The sequence below is a fragment of the Periplaneta americana genome, chromosome 4 (genome assembly GCF_040183065.1).
Source record: "Periplaneta americana isolate PAMFEO1 chromosome 4, P.americana_PAMFEO1_priV1, whole genome shotgun sequence".
NCBI classification, from domain to species: Eukaryota; Metazoa; Arthropoda; class Insecta; order Blattodea; family Blattidae; genus Periplaneta; species Periplaneta americana.
The window spans coordinates 208219002-208243644 of record NC_091120.1 but is presented as its reverse complement, the minus strand read 5'-3'; the positions used below and the strand labels follow the sequence as shown (position 1 = coordinate 208243644).

The following is a 24643-nucleotide window of genomic DNA, read 5'->3' as shown; positions in this document are numbered from 1 at the left end:
TTACTTTCATGGGTGCGTCTGAAGGAACGAAGAACAATACATTCACTGTCTCTTCTGTTTAGAACCATGCATACTTCTACTCCGAATTATCTGTTATCGCGCTTTCAATTTCTTACAACTCTTCGAAACCGACATCAAGCACTTCTTTCCATCCCTCATCATAGAACGTCTTTATACTCATCTTCCTATACTGTAGAAATACCTCGCCTCTGGAATTCGTTACCTAATGACGTCAGGGACTGCCGGACTTTATCACAATTCAAAATTAAATTGGAAAATTTTGTCTTAGTTAATGTTCTTAGGTATTACCAGAAGTATTGATTTGTGCTTTTTTTTTTAATCTAGATTAAAATTGCAAGTTTCTTGTTTATGTTAGTTAATTAGTTAGGATACAATTAATTATGATAGTTAATCACTCATTTAAAGTTTGTGTGACTGCAACCTGTGTATATTTTTGTGCGGCTTTACTTTGTTTATAGTGTTTTTTCTCTCTCTCTTTATTTCTTGTGTAGCTTTACTTTGTTTACAGTGTTTTTTTCTCTCTCTCTTTATTTCTTGTGTAGCTTTACTTTGTATACAGTGTATTTTTTTCTCTGTTTATTTCTATTATTGTAATTTGTATTCCTGGTATTGTGAAAGAGAAGGCCTCATGGCCTTAACTAGAATAAATAAATGAATAAATAAATAAATAAATAAATAAATAAATAAATAAATAAATAAATATAAACAAAATTCTTGCAATAGTTTAGTAAAAATCTCCTGTACACTTCTAGACGGAGAGGCGAAAACCTCGTTACTCCGCGGATATTCGCATACAGGTTTTATTTGTGTATGTGTGACTTATCTGGAAGGCCAGTAGTGTGCCTTGCAAGATACTATCATAAAATTAATTCCATCCACTGAAAACGTACAAGCCGCCACTGCAACACAGTAGCAGTGAGAGCATGAACATTAAATTAGTTATGCGTACGAGTTGCGCAAGAACTCTATTTGCAGCTATTGAGTAATACCCATTCCTCTCCCATCGGTGCCACTTGGCCTCACTAGTGCAAGATTCTCGTCCGAAGAACCAACTCTTGCACCATGCGCACCTCAGCCACCTCTGTCCTGGGAGTCGCGGTGAGTTCATATATCGCTTAAAGGATTCACGTTTGTTTATTAAATTTGGGGAGATGCTGTTTCTGTGTGCAGCCAGTAAGTGCACTTAGCTGTAGTGTAGTGTTGCTCCAAACAGCAACAACCCAGCAGAAACGTATTTAAGCTGCAATATTGTGTAACGTCAAGAAACGCTCCTGATATTGTGGATGGAGAGGGGGGGTTCCTAATAGTGTATACCATACATGGGCATCGTGCCTCACTTGAGAATTTGTGCCTCACTGACCTTCACAGAGCTTATCGCTCTGGGTGACGTCATCTTCACAGTCCCCGTTCCTCCCTCACGTAGCTCCTAGGGTGGGCAGGTTCTATATCAGTTTCATAAGCAATATCAGTGGTGGCATAATGACATTATCAAAGCAGTGTGTACGCGTTAGGCAACGATTATTTCATGAGAAATGGGAGGAAGAGTTTTTTTGATGTTTAGAAGGGGAGAACATACGATGTATGTAAAAAGTAAAAGTAAAGGTATCCCCGTAACATGCCATGAAGGCACTTGGGGGGCATGGAGGTAGAGCCCCATGCTTTCCATGACCTCGGCACTAGAATGAGGTGGTGTGGTCGGCACCACGCTCTGACCGCCTTTTACCCCCGGGAAAGACCCGGTACTCAATTTTATAGAAGGCTGAGTGAACCTCGGGGCCGTTCTAAAAGTTTGGCAACGAGAAAAAATACGATGTATGTTATGCTCGAAAATCCTATTAGGCATTAATAAATTTAATATACAACGACATTACTCCTTATGTCATAAAGAACATGCTGAATTAGAAGGTAAGACAAATTAAATGTTATTTTTCGTACTATTCCGAAGAAAATTTACGATTTTAACATTTGCATAGTATACTAAATACGACATTATACCTTAAACATGCTGCATTAAAAGGTACGAGGAATTAAATGTTGTTTGTACGTATTATTTACAAAAGAAATTTATAAAAAAAAATCAAATATGCGTAGAAAACGAAATATGATTTTCTGAAATTATTTTAGGTCGAGAAATGCCAGAATATTCAAGAAAATAAACGTAGACAACGTGATGGAATATTATTGGCTAGTTACGCAATTTATCGCCTGTGATTTAAATCAATTCAATGATGTACAAATAGTGAAGAGGTTTGTGATTAAAGCTGCCGAATTAATTTGCCGAATTGAATAAAAGTTTTCGAGTCTCTCACGTTAACCAAGCGCTTTCCTAATAATTCGCCACTGACCGCCTTAGCGATTACGGTAAGGTGACGCAGGTCACAGCAGTTTATATTTCCCATCCTACTCTGCAGTCTCCTCTCTTAGTAGACAAACTATTTCAAATCGAGTCCCTCACGTAACCGAAAATTGTGCCCATGTAAGGTGTATACTAACAACAAAGTGAAGTCGAATGCAAATGGTTAAGTCGTCTCTGAAAAGTTCATTGAGATTACTAATCGCATACAATTGGGAAGCTCTGTGAAAGATGAAGTTTAACTCCATGTCTAGTTGGGAAGACAGAAATCTGTTCGTTATAGCAGAATGCAAATACATTTCAAAATTTATTTCCAGGTCAGTTTTCTGGTCGTTTCTACACTGGGACGTAACACAAATACCTTCCTAAGACCTCACCGGGCGCCTAAACTACATTCAGGTAGATTGACACGGCCGAAGATGCAACACTGTAAAGCAAACAAACCTATTTCTTGGCACTAACTCTAGGTAGACAATAGTAATATGCGTTACAAGAGCGGTATGTTGAAGTTTTGATGTTCGAGGAAAAGTTGAAAAAGCGAAACGTAGCTGAACTTTTTTAGTTTCCGAGAATTAAAAGAAAACTTACCGCTCGTGTATCGTACATTATTTTGTGCGAAGATCGTTTATTACATACTTGAAAAAGGAATTTCTAATTAGTTGCAATGAAATCTCCATCTTGGTTTCTGTTCAATGACGGCAATTTTGGAAAACAAAAATATCTATCTTCAACATTGTTGCTTTAAAATATTTTCTGTGTTTACTATACTCCAGTAGGCCGTGATATACGTCTGTCTTTTTTTTTCCCCCAGTCTACGATGAGTCTGGAATCTTGTTGATTTTTTCACGGCTTCTTCAATGTTACTTGCATCACGAATGCAGTAACTTTAGTGGAGTTGTAGAGTTTACTTAATTTTTGGAAATATTTAAAAACAATAATTAACAGTGCAATTTAGGTGAAATTGCAGTGGTAAGATTCCAATTTATAACTATTACTATATTGAACGTCTCTAAAAATAATATGTTAAAAGCCTAAAGCAGTAAAATCAATATGTCACTTAAGCGGTAAGAAGAGGGAAATTGTTATGTGTGTTAGGTTGGGAATACTGAATGTGGAATTTTAGACTTTCCGCGGATTGGTTTTGTGCGGAAACCAAGCAAATACGCACGATCTCGCACAAACCTACTAACAATACCAAATAAATGAATATCTATTACCATGACAACGGCGTGTTCCCCATTCTTAGAAGGTACTTATAGTTTTTCATTTGTCTCCAGCAGGCATGAGGAGCTTACTACACCGCCTTTCAGATTCTTTCCGTCGAACCACGCCGAAATCCGCGATGGATCTGGATGACTTCCTCCTCAACGAACGCAGCTTGGAAGGCAGAAAGGGTATGGACTTGAAAATAGGACACGGAGGCCTCGAATGGCTCCTGAGCTGGGTAGACTTCAGCTGCCTGTCGCAAAGATCGCAGGTTTTGCTGCAAGCTCTTATGGACGTTGTCTTCAACGAGTGCAGCCACTTCACGCGGATCCAGGCTCTCATAAAGTCCTTCCTTGATGCGATGCTGGTCGATTGCGGGAGGACATCGCCCGTCAAGCGCTTTATCAAATGGCTCATCAGCATGATTCTCTCTGAATGCGAAGGCAGTGGAAGCAAAGAAAGTAGCGAAAGCAGTGAAACTAGCTATAGCAGCGAATCGTCTGAAGAAATAGGCACCGGATTACCTGAATCCATAACCATCGAACACCTGAAAAGCTAAACTGGCGTCTTCAGTCGTTTCTTACACCGTCGCACAAGAAATAAATTGTACCTGTTACACTGTTCTAAAAAAAAATTCATTTTTCTGGGTATAACATTCTTGATTAACATGGAAATTTACCTCCTGAATTCAAATCTGTAATTATTTTCTTTGTGTCACGCATAGTTTTCAAGTTATATGCAAATTCATTTTTAAATACTTTTAGTTTCCACACTATGTATTTATGTAGGCAAAACATGTAAATATTAATATTTAGTCACTTACAAAATTATTTACAAACATTTTATGCACTATAAAACAAAAAATATATACAAGCCTTAATATAATAATTATACTATAATGAAAAACTTATTTAAGATTAGAAAATATGAACAAAATACACTTTTCCTTACGAATTTAAAAGTCTTATTTTTTTTCTCTTGTGTCCAATTTTGCAGTCTCTAATAATGTTCCAGCGGTAGTCAGCAAGAATCGCAGACATCTATTTTTCCCTTCATACCGCTTTTCTATGGACATTATATATTTATGGAACCTTTCACCATGTTCGTCGGAGACATCACTGCAGCTCTCAGGAAAATAATGTAGATGTGAATCTAGGAAATGAACTTTTAAAGACATCTGACATCCTAGATCCCTATATGCATTTAACATTTGTTGAACAAGTTGTTCGAAGTCGTTAGCTCTCTTTCTTCCCAGAAAATTTTGCGTTACATTCTTGAAACAAGACCACGCTCTTCTTTCTTTTGGTGCAAGGCATTGTTCAAAATCTGAGTCCTTCTGAAGTTCTCTAATTTGGTGACCTACAAACACGCCTTCTTTTATCTTTGCTGCAGAAAGACGAGGAAACTTTTTGAAAGGTACATAAATCCTCTTCCAGATGTGTCAATGGCCTTAACAAATTGTTTAATAAGGCCTAGCTTGATGTGAAGAGGGGGCAGCAGAACATCTTCACTGGCTACCAATTTCTCATTCAGTATATTTTTTTCTCCAACTGTCCACTTAAGTTCAGGCCAAATCTTTCTTTTATAATGGAAATTCCTATCGCGACTATCCCACTCACATAGAAAACATCCATATTTGGTGTAGCCTTGTTGCATACCTAATATCATGGCAACTATTTTCAAATCACCACATATTTTCCACTTGTGCTCATTATATTTGATTAATCTCAGCATATTTTAAAAATATCATATGACTGTTTAGTCATACTTGCATAGGCAACTGAGACAGAAGGCATTATGGTCCCATTGGGGAGGAGAACTCCCTTTAGACTGTATTTTGAGGCATATATAAAAAGTCTCCAATCATGTGGCTCGTAATTGAAGTTCAAAGTATTCATTAGGTCACAAACATCATTGCAGAATGTCATCATGAGTTGAATTGTGCATATGCAGAAACACTATTTCTTGTAAACAAACAATACTCACTTCCTCTAACAAGAATCCCAGGTTGAACTCAAGATTTATCTCTCTCTCTCTCTCTCTCTGTTAGAATCAGTTTATTTTACTTCTATGATTTAAGAGGTTTCTGTAAAAGAGAAATATGTAAAGTTTTACATATTTTACATACCACAGATGTCGGAATATTATGGTTAAAAATGAATATTTACTCACATGATAAGGAATGTCTCCACCATCCAAATAATGCCAGCTTAACGCGCTATAAAACTCAATTTTAAATCCTGTAATAATGACTTGCTTATTAACATAAAATTTTACTAGCAACAGGAATGCCACAATTTGCAAATGAAAACAAATGGAGAACAAAATTAACTGTTGGCAACTGTTGTTAAGCAAGGTTCACCATCTTTACCACAAACTTGAAATGTCAGTTAAATGAGACGTATATTCTCGTATAACTAAAAAACTGTACCTGATAGAGAATTTCTGTTTTCAGATTTGAATTTGCCATATGAAAATGCTTTGGAAACACATATTTTCATATAAGAAAAATGACCCTTGTAGAACAGTGTTATGAGATGATACATCTTGGAGTGAGTTGATAGGATTGACGGCTTTTTGTTTAACTAACTCAATATGCGATCTTCACTGCGCTAACAACACCTCGAGACTTACACGGAAAAGTGTGTCGCTACCATTGTACTGTGGAATAAAATAAAATTCAGTTGCATATTTTCACGTCTCCTTCATTCCCAATATCCAACTAATCTTTCCATTCATCCATGTCTCCCTATTTGTAAAATGATTTCACTCTCGCTATTAGGGAATAGGGTAGAGTAGCATAAATGGCACCACTGCTACTTTAAAACAAGTTACTGTAGTTGTGTGGCATCTAGTGGTATTGTTACAATCTACCATATGAACTTCCACCATGTCACTTGATTTCTGCCACTTCTTTGTGTCAGCAGCGTGGCGATAGTGTATATAATATAATCGCTCAGGTGGATGTATATTTAGCTAACATTTTGTAACTAAATAATAATAATAATAATAATAATAATAATAATAATGTTTTATTTTCGCTGGCAGAGTTAAGGCCATAAGGCCTTCTCTTCCACTCAACCAGCCTTAATCAATATAATACATATTTATATTACAAATATTTAAACTGCTCTTAAAAGGTTCTCCAGCAATATTCTTCAGTTTTAACGACTAGTAGACTACATATTTATTTAAATTTATATAAACCTATAACGTAAAGTAGTAACTTAATTTATGAGTTAATTGAATTCAATCAATTATAATTAATTTAATATTTGAGATAGCTAGTAAAATGATGAAAATTAATTTAATATAAGCTTACTAGAACTATGTTACAGGGAGAAAAAAAAAAAAATATATATATATATATAAGTCTAAAATATATTTCTATAATGAGAATATTAATGTAATTGCCATTAGAGGTTTTGTAAATCTATTTGGAGAAATTAATGATAATAAGAATGGGCAGATGTTAGTTTCATTATAAGTAACAAATATTAATCAGCATTTAATCTGTTAAGTAAGAATTCATGTAATTTGGACCTAAATGAAGTTATTGTCCAACAACCCCTTACATCACTCGGAAGCGAGTTCCAATTTCTAGCAACTGAAACTGTATAGGATGAAGAATATAAAGATGTCTTGTGGTGGGGTATAATGAGTAAATTGTTATGATGAGATCTTGTACTTAGCTGATGATATGCGGATAAATTTTGAAAACGAGAAGCCAAATATATTGGGGTAGCGGTGCGCAGAATTTGAAATAAGAGAACAAGAGAATGCAGGGCTCGTCGATCGCTTAGCCTTAGCCAAGACAGAGTTTGGAAAGACGGGGAAACATGACCATACTTACGAATATTACAAATATAACGGACGCACGCGTTATGCGCACGTTGTAGCCTGTTGCTCAAATTTGCATTGAGGTTACTTAATATAACATCGCAGTAGTCGAAGTGTGGCATCACGAGTGTTTGTACAAGGATTAATTTTAATTTATCAGGAAGAAAGTGGTTCAGTCGCTTTAATGAGTGAATAATGGAAAATATTTTTTTGGAAGTGTGATTCACTTGTTCATTCCATTCCAGGTGGCAATCCATATAAAACCAAGGTTCTTCACAGCCGAGCTGTATGGAATAGTAGTATTATTTACGGATTTGTATGCAAAGAAATCCATAATCTTAAGATGTTATTGGTTTAAAGAAATATTAAAGAACATTTAACTTTGTACGATTTTCGAACATGTGGTGATTATAGGCTAGAATGAAGGAAATAACTTATGACGTAGTTTCTCAATTCGCACCACTTTGTAGGTGCCTAATTCGCACCGGTGCGATATGAGCAACTGTAGCAATTCTAGTCATACAAAAGAAGGCCCCAAAAATTTTAACTGAACGAGGAATGCATCAGGTGAGTGCAATATCAGGTAGTGAAAAGGGCGTTAGTACAACAAGTGTGTGTTGTACAAGCGCGCCAGGTATTTTGTGCCACCTATGATAATTTTTAAACGTCAAACATTATCAACTGGTGCTCCTCCAGGATCGTTAGTTGTTTGCTCTGAGTCAGGTTACATCAACAATGAACTATTTGTCGAATAGTCAAACATTTTATTTGCCACTCAAACTTGCCATAGAAAAAAAAGTGCTGCTTCTGTATGTCCATCTATACAACCCATTCCAAAAATTTAGAAGCTAGATTATCTCGGGAAAATTTTGTGCTCCTGTTTCAGCTTCCTCGTCATAATACTCAGAGGCCCAGCCTTTAGATGTTTCTATGTTCAAACCATTTCATGAAGCAGTTCTTAGGTGGCTTCGAGATAATCGTGGAGAAAAGGTGACGCAGTTTACAGTCTGAACTGCCTGGTGAAGCACATGGCAAATGTGTAACAATAAAAAACGCATTCAGGCAGTTTAAATGTTAGGTAATTTATGCTCTATTTTTTCAATTTCATGTGAAGATGCGTTACTCTCTTTCATTAATTTAAATAAACTTGTAATTCCCATTTATTACATTATTCATATTAAATACTGTTCAATATGTTAAATATTAAAAGATTTCCTTCATCCTGTTCCTTGCAGATAAAGAGGTGCTATTTAGGAAACTGGTTGCCTAAATGGTACCACTGAAAAGTGTTTCGAAAATGTCATTCTAATTAAAAAATATTAAATCAAATTCAAGGATTCTTTTTTACATGGAAGGTAAATGTTCTGGGAATGTATCTCTGTAAGGAATGCAGAAAAAAAGCTGTATTGTTCAATAAAAATTATAAATGGTAAAGTGGTGCGATAGAGGCAACTTTACCCTACACTATGCCTACAAATTGTTCATATGATTATGAAACTTGGTCAAATTTGTGTTTGATTAATGTCAACAAAAATTTCAGCGAAAAACAAAAATGTTATAATATATTCTATACAATCACCGTATTACATGTACAGTCCGCCCCCAAGTCTCATTCTGAGACGCTGGAATAGCCCCCCAAAAAAGAATGAGACACTTGAATATTCCAAGCACAAGATACAAGACACTGCGCATGATCTGAGACGAGGAGCCAGATATACAAGATGCCGCGTAATTGAGCTACGTAATGCACTCTGTTTAATTTCTTATTGGACCTAGTTTCGAAGCTCACTTGAAAACAATAAGAAATATGGTAATGTATTACAAATAATAGACAAGGTCTAAAATATATATAAATCGTACAGTAACATCGAAATGTCGGCCTTGGTAGCGTAGTCGGTATAGCGGTGGTCTTCTGTGTTCGAGGTTGCGAGTTCGATCCCGGTCCAGGTCGATGGCATTTAAGTGTGCTTAAATGCGACAGGCTCATGTCAGTAGATTTAGTGGCATGTAAAAGAACTCCTGCTGGACAAAATTCCGGCATACCGGCGACGCTGATATAACCTCTGCAATTGCGATCGTCGTTAAATAAACCATAATTATTTTAACATCGAAATTTGGACATTTTTGAAACGCCGCGCAGACTTTCCGTCTCGTCTAAGTAGCTCAGACGGCTGAAAACATATAACGATGAAGAACCAAAACCTCAACAGAATGTTTGAAAATAATGCAAACCACTTCGAAACAAGTCACAGAGACATAGTGTCTTCTTAGGTGTTAATAGTCAACACAGTATATTTCAAACGATGTTTATTTAGCAATTTTTAACGGTTTATGATGTTTGCTATAGAGGTGTTAAAACTGCAGTAAATTGGGAGTGAAAATTAAAATATACTAGAAAGTATGAAATGAAACGAAAAGGCTTAAGAAGAAAAAGCAGAACGGGACGTGTGAACGAGAACTGGATGAAGGTTTAGTAGGAAGGGAACAATCACACGAGTGCCTTCAGAAAGCAAAATCAACAAGAGGTACCTTGAGTTTGACGCCAAAACAAAACACTTCCAGGAGTCTACAACTTCTAAAACGTTCTGAAGATGCGAAAGTTCGAACAAAGAGCCTTGCAAGGCTATTATAGTCACATGTACATCATTCCCTGATAAATTGACTCGTAGATACTGAATATGAAAAAAATCCGTCCAATAGTTTAGTAGAAATCGCTGTACACAGACAGACTAGTACTAAAATTATTATATTTCATGTACATCATTCCCAGATAAATTGACTCGTAGATACTGAATATGAACAAAATCCGTCCAATAGTTTAGTAGAAATCGCTGTACACAGTCAGACTAGTACTAAAATTTTTATATTTCATATACATCATTCCCTGATAAATTGACTCGTAGATACTGAATATGAACAAAATCCGTCCAATAGATAAGTAGAAATCGCTGTACACAGACAGACTAGTACTAAAATTATTATATTTCATATACATCATTCCCTGATAAATTGACTCGTAGATACTGAATATGAACAAAATTCGTCCAATAGTTTAGTAGAAATCGCTGTACACAGACAGACTAGTACTAAAATTATTATATTTCATGTACATCATTCCCTGATAAATTGACTCGTAGATACAGAATATGAACAAAATCCGTCCAATAGATAAGTAGAAATCGCTGTACACAGACAGACTAGTACTAAAATTATTATATTTCATATACATCATTCCCTGATAAATTGACTCGTAGATACTGAATATGAACAAAATCCGTCCAATCGTTTAGTAGAAATCGCTGTACACAGACAGACTAGTACTAAAATTATTATATTTCATGTACATCATTCCCTGATAAATTGACTCGTAGATACTGAATATGAACAAAATCCGTCCAATCGTTTAGTAGAAATCGCTGTACAGAGACAGACTAGTACTAAAATTATTATATTTCATGTACATCATTCCCTGATAAATTGACTCGTAGATACTGAATATGAACAAAGTCCGTCCAATCGTTTAGTAGAAATCGCTGTACACACAGACTAGTGCTAAAATTATTATATTTCGTGTACATCAATCCCTGATAAATTGACTCGTAGATACTGAATATGAACAAAATCCGTCCAATCGTTTAGTAGAAATCGCTGTACACAGACAGACTAGTACTAAAATTATTATATTTCATGTACATCATTCCCTGATAAATTGACTCGTAGATACTGAATATGAACAAAATCCGTCCAATAGTTTAGTAGAAATCGCTGTACACAGACAGACTAGTACTAAAATTATTATATTTCATGTACATCATTCCCTGATAAATTGACTCGTAGATACTGAATATGAACAAAATCCGTCCAATAGTTTAGTAGAAATCGCTGTACACAGACAGACTAGTACTAAAATTATTATATTTCATGTACATATTTCCCTCATAAATTGACTTGTAGATACTGAATATGAATAAAATCCGTCCAATAGTTTAGTAGAAATCGCTGTACACAGACAGACTAGTACTAAAATTATTATATTTCATGTACATATTTCCCTCATAAATTGACTCGTAGATGCAGAATATGAACAAAATCCGTCCAATAGTTTAGTAGAAATCGCTGTACACAGACAGACTAGTACTAAAATTATTATATTTCATGTACATCATTCCCTGATAAATTGACTCGTAGATACTGAATATGAACAAAATCCGTCCAATAGTTTAGTAGAAATCGCTGTACACAGACAGACTAGTACTAAAATTATTATATTTCATGTACATCAATCCCTGATAAATTGACTCGTAGATACTGAATATGAACAAAATCCGTCCAATAGTTTAGTAGAAATCGCTGTACACAGACAGACTAGTACTAAAATTATTATATTTCATGTACATCATTCCCTGATAAATTGACTCGTAGATACTGAATATGAACAAAATCCGTCCAATAGTTTAGTAGAAATCGCTGTACACAGACAAACTAGTACTAAAATTATTATATTTCATGTACATCATTCCCTGATAAATTGACTCGTAGATAGTGAATACGAACAAAATCCGTCCAATAGTTTAGTAGAAATCGCTGTACACAGACAGACTAGTACTAAAATTATTATATTTCATGTACATCATTCCCTGATAAATTGACTCGTAGATAGTGAATACGAACAAAATCCGTCCAATAGTTTAGTAGAAATCGCTGTACACAGACAGACTAGTACTAAAATTATTATATTTCATGTACATCATTCCCTGATAAATTGACTCGTAGATAGTGAATATGAACAAAATCCGTCCAATAGTTTAGTAGAAATCGCTGTACACAGACTGACTAGTACTAAAATTATTATATTTCATGTACATATTTCCCTCATAAATTGACTCGTAGATAGTGAATATGAACAAAATCCGTCCAATAGTTTAGTAGAAATCGCTGTTCACAGACAGACTAGTACTAAAATTATTATATTTCATGTACATCATTCCCTGATAAATTGACTCGTAGATAGTGAATGTGAACAAAATCCGTCCAATAGTTTAGTAGAAATCGCTGTACACAGACAGACTAGTACTAAAATTATTGTATTTCATGTACATCATTCCCTGGTAAATTGACTCGTAGATACTGAATATGAACCAAATCCGTCCAATAGTTCAGTAGAAATCGCTGTACACAGACAGACTAGTACTAAAATTATTATATTTCATGTACATCATTCCCTGATAAATTGACTCGTAGATAGTGAATATGAACAAAATCCGTCCAATAGTTTAGTAGAAATCGCTGTACACAGACAGACTAGTACTATAATTATTATATTTCATGTACATCATTCCCTGATAAATTGACTCGTAGATACTGAATATGAACCAAATCCGTCCAATAGTTTAGTAGAAATCGCTGTACACAGACAGACTAGTACTAAAATTATTATATTTCATGTACATCATTCCCTGATAAATTGACTCGTAGATACTGAATATGAACCAAACCCGTCCAATAGTTTAGTAGAAATCGCTGTACACAGACAGACTAGTACTAAAATTATTATATTTCATGTACATCATTCCCTGATAAATTGACTCGTAGATAGTGAATATGAACAAAATCCGTCCAATAGTTTACTAGAAATCGCTGTACACAGACAGACTAGTACTAAAATTATTATATTTCATGTACATCATTCCCTGATAAATTGACTCGTAGATAGTGAATATGAACAAAATCCGTCCAATAGTTTAGTAGAAATCGCTGTACACAGACAGACTAGTACTAAAATTATTATATTTCATGTACATCATTCCCTGATAAATTGACTCGTAGATAGTGAATATGAACAAAATCCGTCCAATAGTTTAGTAGAAATCGCTGTACGCAGACAGACTAGTACTAAAATGATTATATTTCATGTACATCATTCCCTGATAAATTGACTCGTAGATAGTGAATATGAACAAAATCCGTCCAATAGTTTAGTAGAAATCGCTGTACACAGACAGACTAGTACTAAAATGATTATATTTCATGTACATCATTCCCTGATAAATTGACTCGTAGAAACTGAATATGAACAAATTCCGTCCAATAGTTTAGTAGAAATCGCTGTACACAGACAGACTAGTACTAAAATTATTATATTTCATGTACATCATTCCCTGATAAATTGACTCGTAGATAGTGAGTATGAACAAAATCCGTCCAATAGTTTAGTAGAAATCGCTGTACACAGACAGACTAGTACTAAAATTATTATATTTCATGTACATCATTCCCTGATAAATTGACTCGTAGATACTGAATATGAACAAAATCCGTCCAATAGTTTAGTAGAAATCGCTGTACACAGACAGACTAGTACTAAAATTATTATATTTCATGTACATCATTCCCTGATAAATTGACTCGTAGATACTGAATATGAACAAAATCCGTCCAATAGTTTAGTAGAAATCGCTGTACACAGACAGACTAGTACTAAAATTATTATATTTCATGTACATCATTCCCTGATAAATTGACTCGTAGATACTGAATATGAACAAAATCCGTCCAATAGTTTAGTAGAAATCGCTGTACACAGACAAACTAGTACTAAAATTATTATATTTCATGTACATCATTCCCTGATAAATTGACTCGTAGATAGTGAATACGAACAAAATCCGTCCAATAGTTTAGTAGAAATCGCTGTACACAGACAGACTAGTACTAAAATTATTATATTTCATGTACATCATTCCCTGATAAATTGACTCGTAGATAGTGAATACGAACAAAATCCGTCCAATAGTTTAGTAGAAATCGCTGTACACAGACAGACTAGTACTAAAATTATTATATTTCATGTACATCATTCCCTGATAAATTGACTCGTAGATAGTGAATATGAACAAAATCCGTCCAATAGTTTAGTAGAAATCGCTGTACACAGACTGACTAGTACTAAAATTATTATATTTCATGTACATATTTCCCTCATAAATTGACTCGTAGATAGTGAATATGAACAAAATCCGTCCAATAGTTTAGTAGAAATCGCTGTTCACAGACAGACTAGTACTAAAATTATTATATTTCATGTACATCATTCCCTGATAAATTGACTCGTAGATAGTGAATGTGAACAAAATCCGTCCAATAGTTTAGTAGAAATCGCTGTACACAGACAGACTAGTACTAAAATTATTGTATTTCATGTACATCATTCCCTGGTAAATTGACTCGTAGATACTGAATATGAACCAAATCCGTCCAATAGTTCAGTAGAAATCGCTGTACACAGACAGACTAGTACTAAAATTATTATATTTCATGTACATCATTCCCTGATAAATTGACTCGTAGATAGTGAATATGAACAAAATCCGTCCAATAGTTTAGTAGAAATCGCTGTACACAGACAGACTAGTACTATAATTATTATATTTCATGTACATCATTCCCTGATAAATTGACTCGTAGATACTGAATATGAACCAAATCCGTCCAATAGTTTAGTAGAAATCGCTGTACACAGACAGACTAGTACTAAAATTATTATATTTCATGTACATCATTCCCTGATAAATTGACTCGTAGATACTGAATATGAACCAAACCCGTCCAATAGTTTAGTAGAAATCGCTGTACACAGACAGACTAGTACTAAAATTATTATATTTCATGTACATCATTCCCTGATAAATTGACTCGTAGATAGTGAATATGAACAAAATCCGTCCAATAGTTTACTAGAAATCGCTGTACACAGACAGACTAGTACTAAAATTATTATATTTCATGTACATCATTCCCTGATAAATTGACTCGTAGATAGTGAATATGAACAAAATCCGTCCAATAGTTTAGTAGAAATCGCTGTACACAGACAGACTAGTACTAAAATTATTATATTTCATGTACATCATTCCCTGATAAATTGACTCGTAGATAGTGAATATGAACAAAATCCGTCCAATAGTTTAGTAGAAATCGCTGTACGCAGACAGACTAGTACTAAAATGATTATATTTCATGTACATCATTCCCTGATAAATTGACTCGTAGATAGTGAATATGAACAAAATCCGTCCAATAGTTTAGTAGAAATCGCTGTACACAGACAGACTAGTACTAAAATGATTATATTTCATGTACATCATTCCCTGATAAATTGACTCGTAGATACTGAATATGAACAAATTCCGTCCAATAGTTTAGTAGAAATCGCTGTACACAGACAGACTAGTACTAAAATTATTATATTTCATGTACATCATTCCCTGATAAATTGACTCGTAGATAGTGAGTATGAACAAAATCCGTCCAATAGTTTAGTAGAAATCGCTGTACACAGACAGACTAGTACTAAAATTATTATATTTCATGTACATCATTCCCTGATAAATTGACTCGTAGATACTGAATATGAACAAAATCCGTCCAATAGTTTAGTAGAAATCGCTGTACACAGACAGACTAGTACTAAAATTATTATATTTCATGTACATCATTCCCTGATAAATTGACTCGTAGATACTGAATATGAACAAAATCCGTCCAATAGTTTAGTAGAAATCGCTGTACACAGACAGACTAGTACTAAAATTATTATATTTCATGTACATCATTCCCTGATAAATTGACTCGTAGATACTGAATATGAACAAAATCCGTCCAATAGTTTAGTAGAAATCGCTGTACACAGACAGACTAGTACTAAAATTATTATATTTCATGTAAATCATTCCCTGATAAATTGACTCGTAGATACTGAATATGAACAAAATCCGTCCAATAGTTTAGTAGAAATCGCTGTACACAGACAAACTAGTACTAAAATTATTATATTTCATGTACATCATTCCCTGATAAATTGACTCGTAGATAGTGAATACGAACAAAATCCGTCCAATAGTTTAGTAGAAATCGCTGTACACAGACAGACTAGTACTAAAATTATTATATTTCATGTACATCATTCCCTGATAAATTGACTCGTAGATAGTGAATACGAACAAAATCCGTCCAATAGTTTAGTAGAAATCGCTGTACACAGACAGACTAGTACTAAAATTATTATATTTCATGTACATCATTCCCTGATAAATTGACTCGTAGATAGTGAATATGAACAAAATCCGTCCAATAGTTTAGTAGAAATCGCTGTACACAGACTGACTAGTACTAAAATTATTATATTTCATGTACATATTTCCCTCATAAATTGACTCGTAGATAGTGAATATGAACAAAATCCGTCCAATAGTTTAGTAGAAATCGCTGTTCACAGACAGACTAGTACTAAAATTATTATATTTCATGTACATCATTCCCTGATAAATTGACTCGTAGATAGTGAATGTGAACAAAATCCGTCCAATAGTTTAGTAGAAATCGCTGTACACCGACAGACTAGTACTAAAATTATTGTATTTCATGTACATCATTCCCTGGTAAATTGACTCGTAGATACTGAATATGAACCAAATCCGTCCAATAGTTCAGTAGAAATCGCTGTACACAGACAGACTAGTACTAAAATTATTATATTTCATGTACATCATTCCCTGATAAATTGACTCGTAGATAGTGAATATGAACAAAATCCGTCCAATAGTTTAGTAGAAATCGCTGTACACAGACAGACTAGTACTATAATTATTATATTTCATGTACATCATTCCCTGATAAATTGACTCGTAGATACTGAATATGAACCAAATCCGTCCAATAGTTTAGTAGAAATCGCTGTACACAGACAGACTAGTACTAAAATTATTATATTTCATGTACATCATTCCCTGATAAATTGACTCGTAGATACTGAATATGAACCAAACCCGTCCAATAGTTTAGTAGAAATCGCTGTACACAGACAGACTAGTACTAAAATTATTATATTTCATGTACATCATTCCCTGATAAATTGACTCGTAGATAGTGAATATGAACAAAATCCGTCCAATAGTTTACTAGAAATCGCTGTACACAGACAGACTAGTACTAAAATTATTATATTTCATGTACATCATTCCCTGATAAATTGATTCGTAGATAGTGAATATGAACAAAATCCGTCCAATAGTTTAGTAGAAATCGCTGTACACAGACAGACTAGTACTAAAATTATTATATTTCATGTACATCATTCCCTGATAAATTGACTCGTAGATAGTGAATATGAACAAAATCCGTCCAATAGTTTAGTAGAAATCGCTGTACACAGACAGACTAGTACTAAAATGATTATATTTCATGTACATCATTCCCTGATAAATTGACTCGTAGATAGTGAATATGAACAAAATCCGTCCAATAGTTTAGTAGAAATCGCTGTACACAGGCAGACTAGTACTAAAATGATTATATTTCATGTACATCATTCCCTGATAAATTGACTCGTAGATACTGAATATGAACAAATTCCGTCCAATAGTTCAGTAGAAATCGCTGTACACAGACAGACTAGTACTAAAATTATTATATTTCATGTACATCATTCCCTGATAAATTGACTCGTAGATAGTGAGTATGAACAAAATCCGTCCAATAGTTTAGTAGAAATCGCTGTACACAGACAGACTAGTACTAAAATGATTATATTTCATGTACAGAACTATAATAGTATTACAAAATAAATATCATGTACTGAATTTATCCTCTGATTGAGGTTCTGGCTGATATGTACATCTATTATCAGGCAGTACATCTCACTTGACAATGTGTGTCAGAGGAAGAACACTGTTTGTATACATCCTAGGTCTGAATAATGTAATATGTTTCTAGTCGACGATGTATGCAATGGAGGGGAAAAGGAACTGCCCTACCTACCCCATTATCTCCTGGCGTAGTTGCGTTATAAATGGTGTCTTTTTGGTATCACTTGTGAGATTCAGACCTGTTTTCGAACAGTTGACTAAACAACAACCATTGAATTATACAAGCCGCCACTGCAACCGAGAAGCACTGGACAGCATGAAAATTAATTTTTAGTGGGAGCAATAATTTCTAATACGACTCTGTTATGAATTGAGTATTACTCAATAGCTTGCAAACCGAGGTTGGATACGTCGCTGCCACTTGCCCTCGTAGTGCGAGATTTCTTCCGAAGAGCCAACCATGCGCACCTCAGCCATCTGCGTCCTGGGAATCGCGGTGAGTTGAGTTGATACATTAGGGTTCGAAAACTGGAGATATCCTTTCTCCATGGCATTGTATTCTTTCCTGAACGGAAACTCGAAATCTTACTAATCCGCGATAAAACTTCGCAATTACGCTCTGATCTTGAATCTTAAAACATTTTCTGCAGTGTACCAAAGTTCGGCAATGTGTTGTTACTCCAGAAGTGAACCTTCATGACGACATTCCTTGCATCTTCATTGTAATAATTGCCATTTTTATCTTTAATATGAATGTTCTAACTTCGTCAACCTTATCACTGTCACCATCCTTTCCGTCCTATTATCATCTTCACATTCTCTATGCGTATTCTCGAGAAGTTATCATGGCTTAGGTTACAAGAGAGGAGAAATCTGCACTCACTTTCTCTCTTATATCGAATTATGCACACTTCATCCCCCTATTATTTATTCGCTCGTTTTCATACTCTCTCTCGCTATCATAATATTAATACTCGATCACAGCGCGATAACACGCTAGAAATTCCACTTCACACATCATCTCTGTATTCCTCATCTTTCACTGTTGCTACCTCTCGTCACTGGAACTCTCTGCCGCCTGAAGTCAAGGGCTGCCGAACATTGAAATCTTTCAAATCCAAGTTAGAAAATTATCTCATGACGAGTTGCCAAACTAACTTACTATTATGACAAGTGTTGTATTGCATGTTTCCACGTATTCACAATTTTTTATGTTCTAGTGATATTTAACTTATTTTATATTTTTGTTTCCATATTTTCTGATAATGGTATATCTATAGCCTAATGTGATAAGTTGAGCTATATATAATCATAATTTTCCTTATTATGTGTACTTAAAAATATTGTATTCACTGTATGCTTTGTACTGCACTATTTTATTCCTACTAATATTATTATTATTATTATTATTATTATTATTATCATCATAATTATTACTATTCTTATTTTTATCATTATTATTACTATTATTATTATTATTATTATTACTATTATTATGAATAATTGTCTTATTTTTTTATACTTTGTATGCCTCATTTATTTCGACCTGCAGTTCACATTTTATTATACTTTTTTCTTTCTTTCTGTATGTTATATATTATGTCTGATTTCTTCTTACTTGTTGTTTACATTTTATTATTATTATATTTTATTCAGTTTTGTGTGTAAAATTGTAGTGTACTTTGTAAATTTGTAGTGTTTTTGTAACGCAGTTTTACTCCTGCTTGAGTGTTAGAGAAGGCCGTATGGCCTTAACTCTGCCAAGTTAAATAAATCATTATTATTATTATTATTATTATTATTATTATTATTATTATTATTCTGAAGAAATCTAACCGAAGGTCAAAAGAATTAGCGTACAAAACCCTTGTTCGCCCAATTACGGAATATGGAGCAGTAGCTTGGGATCCGTACAGACAAAACCAAATCGATTCAATAGAAAAGGTCAACGCAAGGCCGCAAAATATGTCAAAATGGAGAAGGGACATGGTGAAGAGATAGTAAAAGACTTAGGGTGGGAACTTCTCAAATCAAGGCGACGAAAAACCAGACTCACCGCATTGTTTAAGGCACAAATGGGACACAAAGCATGGACCGACATCAATGCTAGATTAGCAACACCATCATACTTAGGCAGGGCTCATCGTATTAGGAAGTTTAAATGTAGAAAACAAAGAACGGACGTGGCAAAATTTTCCTTTGTTAACCGCACAATAGTAGACTGAAACAGCTTACCTGCGGCAATCTTTCAGGGTGATCCTCTCAAAATCAATACATTTAAGGAAAGATTGAGAAGATTAGACTGAAAATATAATTTGAGGTGCAGTGTAATTATTTAATTGTGTCTTGTAATTAAGTTGATATGTAATTAATTAAGATGATATGTAATTAATTAGGATGATATGTAATTAAGGTGATTTGTAATTAATTAAAGTGATATGTAATTAATTAATATGATATGTAATTAAGTTGATTTGCAATTAATTAAAGTGATATGTAATTAAGATGATATGTAATTAAGTTGATTTGTAATTAATTAAAGTGATATGTAATTAATTAAGATGATATGTAATTAAGTTGATTTGTAATTAATTAAGATGATATGTAATTAAGTTGATTTGTAATTAATTAAAGTGATATGTAATTAATTAAGATGATATGTAATTAAGTTGATTTGTAATTAAGTTGATTTGTAATTAATTAAGGTGATATGTAATTACTTAAATTGGTAACAGTTGGCTGAAATATAAGTCCTTATAAGTAGGTTTACTTTTGCTTATTGTTAGGCGTTATTATAGAATAGTTTTTATTTATAGTCCTAGGTTTATTCCACCTATTTATTTATAGTTAGGAATAAATTTAGGTTTATCTATTTCATTCTATTTTTTTATTTTTATTTTCTTTCTGTAATTATTGTATAATTGTAATGGTATTATTGTAAATTATATATCACTGCCACAGGGTGTATACCCAATTGTAGTGTTAATACATACATACATACATACATACACACATACATACGGTCTACACCTGTGGAGTAACGGTCAGCGCGTCTGGCCGCGAAACCAGGTGGCCCGGGTTCGAATCCCGGTCGGGGCAAGTTACCTGGTTGAGGTTTTTTCCGGGGTTTTCCCTCAATCCAATATGAGCAAATGCTGGGTAACTTTCAGTCCTGGACCCCGGACTCATTTCACCGGCATTATCACCTTCATTTCATTCAGATACAGCGTCGTAAAATAACCCAATAAATAAATACATACATTACTCAATGCGACAGAGATTTCTTTCTCCTACTCAACAGCTTAAGACTTATAAATGAATGAGTGATATTTGTGTCAGAACTCATATTCATACTTTCCCCTCATTAAGAAATGAGCGATCACTTATTCCAGTAAGTGATCTAGGAGGCAAACTATCACATTTATATCTGACCAGACTAATTCTTGAAAAATATACATTGAATTCTATGCCGGAGATATGCTGAGCAACTAAAACGATATAGCCTGAGAGATATGGAGAACACCTCAAACGTTTGTGATGAAAGCAATTCAAGAGTTTTTTTTTTCAACAAATGGACTATTGTGAACGTTTTGGTGCCATTAATAACAGACATTTGTTGTTTAGTCAACTGTACGAATACAGGTCTGAGCCTCACAAGTGATACCAATAAGGCACCATTTATAAGGAACTAGGCCAGGAGATAATGGAATAAAGTAGCTAGTTCCTTTCACTCTTAACAGAGAATGTGAGCAATCTCTCCTGTTATGAAAGTGATCGTTGCTCTGAGGTTCTAAACAACTTCCTCTTTTCAGGTGAGTATTTACAATGATTTGTGTAAATATTAACCTTCAAATGTATATAATATGGCATTTTTACTTACTATTCATTTTCATTGTTTATTTATTTTTTGCAGTTCTTTCGTGCGGATTTACGTCGTGTGCCTCAACCACAACACTGTGCCTTTCTTTGGAATGTAATATTGCAACTTTTATTCTCACTTTTACAACCACACCTATCAACAATGTGACTTTTAATCTCAATAATTCACCCTAGAACAATGGGTACTCCAATCAACACAGCAATAGAATAGTCGTTATTGCACTCCACACGACGACAATGGCAATACACATGTATTATTGAGAAGAACAACAATGTACTCCTAATTTCAATTAATGTTCACGAGGCACTAAGTGCAGAACAAAACTGTCAGTTCACAGTTCACAATTCACTTGCCTTGGCTAGTTCTCCTAGCTCACTGTCCAAGTTCACTGCACATCAAACTCAGATCCTCCGGATGCGTTGCGTTCGCCTGGCCACTGCCAGAGTTACGGGACTCACTCAAGTTCACTGCACATCGAACTCAGATCCTCCGGATACGTCGCCTTCGCCTGCCACTCTCCCACAGTTACTTTGTAACTCTTTACCATTGCGTATAAGAAACACGTCATATTTTACTTTCAGAAGGATGGTGAGAAGGACTACAGTGTCAATGATTTTAGCAATATTACGTTTTAGATACTATTTTGTTTTAACCTCATGTAACTGACAAATCTGTACATTTTAACCTGATTTTATACTATTTCTTTTAAAACTTTTAACCTGTTTTTGTGATTATCTGGTGATTGTATATTTACTTTTTATTTTATTCTCACATTTATTCATATTATAGTAGCCATGTTGACATTAAATTCATCTATCTATCTATCTATCTATCTATCTATCTATCTATCTATCTATCTATCTATCTATCTATCTATCTATCTATCTATCTATCTATCTATCTATCTATCTATCTATCTATCTATCTATCTATCTATCTATCTATCTATCTATCCATCCATCCATCCATCCATCCATCCATCCATCCATCCATCCATCCATCCATCCATCCACCCACCCACCCACCCACCCACCCACCCACCCACCCACCCACCCACCCACCCACCCACCCACCCATCCATCTATCTATCTATGTATCTATCCAACTATTTATCTATCTACCTATCTATCTATCTGTCTGTCTGTCCATCCATCCATCCATCCATCCATCCATCCATCCATCTATCCATCCATCTATCTACTAAGCCACAGTGTGCTGGGATCCAGTGAATTGCTACTTCCTTATTCATACTCTGAAAATCCTGAAAACGTTTGCAGCAAACTCTTGCTTCCTCGTCAACTGCTTTTACTATTGCCTATATGGTTCAACTGGAATCTAACAGAATTAGATACTAATTTTTAAAACTGCTCTGATATGTATATTAAATTTTGAAGGGTTTTTTGAATTGCAAGTATTTCGTTGTCAAAATGTGTTGTTTGAGTTCCTGCATGACAGTAACATGTGAAGAGGAGAAACGTTCCTCCCGCTCGTAGCTTCTCATATAATTGAGATCCAAATGTGTGATAAGTACATCCTGAGGTTCCTAACTGCATAAAATTAGCTCAGGATGGAGTACAATCAAAAGTTTTACGAAAGCGGAAGTAGAACCGCATGACTGGGTGGAAGACAGAAGTCTATTATTTACAGCTTCATGCAAACATATTTATGATGTGACTGTCACAATTTATTCTCAGGTCACGTTTCTGGCCGTGCCTACTCTAGGACGTAACACACATTCCATCATAAGAACTCTCCAGGCGCCTGGAACGTATTCAGGTAGAAAGACTGAACACATTAATGCAAACAGAACCTATTTCTTGCCACTAACTGAAGTTAACTTGCTAACAATACCAGATAAATTATGAGCTTGTCACGTGTTTTCAGGTGGCAGGGGCTTGCTGGACCGTTTGTCACATTTTCTCCTTCGAAGGCACAGGCCAGTGATGGATGTGAATGACTTCCTCCTGAATGGACGCAACTTCGAGAACTTGCATAAAACTATCAGCCCTGATGTATTACAACTGTACACAGACTCGACGTTCGGAGACTGGGACGTGAACTGGCTCTTGGAGTGGATAGACTCCAGCTGCTTGTCAGGACCAGCGAAGACATTCTTGGACAGCCTCCTGGACTTTCTCTTCAGCAGATGTGGTCACTTCAGGAAGATCCAGGACATCATGAAGGCTTTCCTGGAAGCCATCATGAAGGACTGCGGGGATAAATCGAAGATCACGCGCTTCATTAAGTGGCTCGTCAACACGGTCCTGTCCGAATGCAATGACAACACGAAGCCTCAGAAAGAAGACTGGCTTCTTAGAGCGGTGCTTCAAATATAAGTCATGCCTGTTGTGAGATGGAGAAGTGGGTGGGTTTGTTTTCATGGAAAAGTCCGTAGAAATTACGTTAAGACTTTCTCAATATGCGATATTCACAACTGGTGTCTATGTCATCAACAACTGTGTCTGAGATGTTAAAAAATTTAGCTTACCATCAACCTACTTGATAGACATTGTACTGAGTATTATGGAATAAAATGCACTTAGCAATGTATGCTGACGACTCGCAAATTTATTTGCATTTCCACCCTGACGAGACTAGTGGCGCGGTAAACAAAATAAACGAAGACTTGAATTCGATTTCACTGTGGGCACACAAATTTGGATTAAGGGGACAGGATAGTAATTTTTAAAACTTTTTTCT

The 24643-nt window shown here is 34.8% G+C and overlaps 2 protein-coding genes across 5 annotated transcripts in view; one reads left to right on the top strand and one right to left on the bottom strand.

Annotated features, from left to right (window-relative positions):
• The window catches only part of gogo (golden goal), an 849136-nt gene that overhangs the window by 178698 nt on the left and 645795 nt on the right, over positions 1–24643 (bottom strand). The gene's annotated exons all lie outside the window — the stretch shown is intronic.
• LOC138698900 (uncharacterized) lies at positions 1019–24481 on the top strand. Of its 4 annotated transcripts, none has more exons than XM_069825096.1 (3): positions 1019–1119; positions 2692–2773; positions 3655–4430. In XM_069825096.1, the coding sequence occupies exons 1-3, from the start codon at positions 1084–1086 to the stop codon at positions 4137–4139; spliced, it is 603 nt and encodes a 200-aa protein (XP_069681197.1). In that variant the 5' UTR covers positions 1019–1083; the 3' UTR covers positions 4140–4430. The 4 variants fall into 4 exon arrangements, with proteins under 4 accessions (XP_069681197.1, XP_069681196.1, XP_069681199.1 ...); XM_069825095.1 differs by having other exon boundaries at positions 3652–4428; XM_069825098.1 differs by lacking the exons at positions 2692–2773; positions 3655–4430 and adding exons at positions 23638–23719; positions 23828–24481 and having other exon boundaries at positions 1037–1119.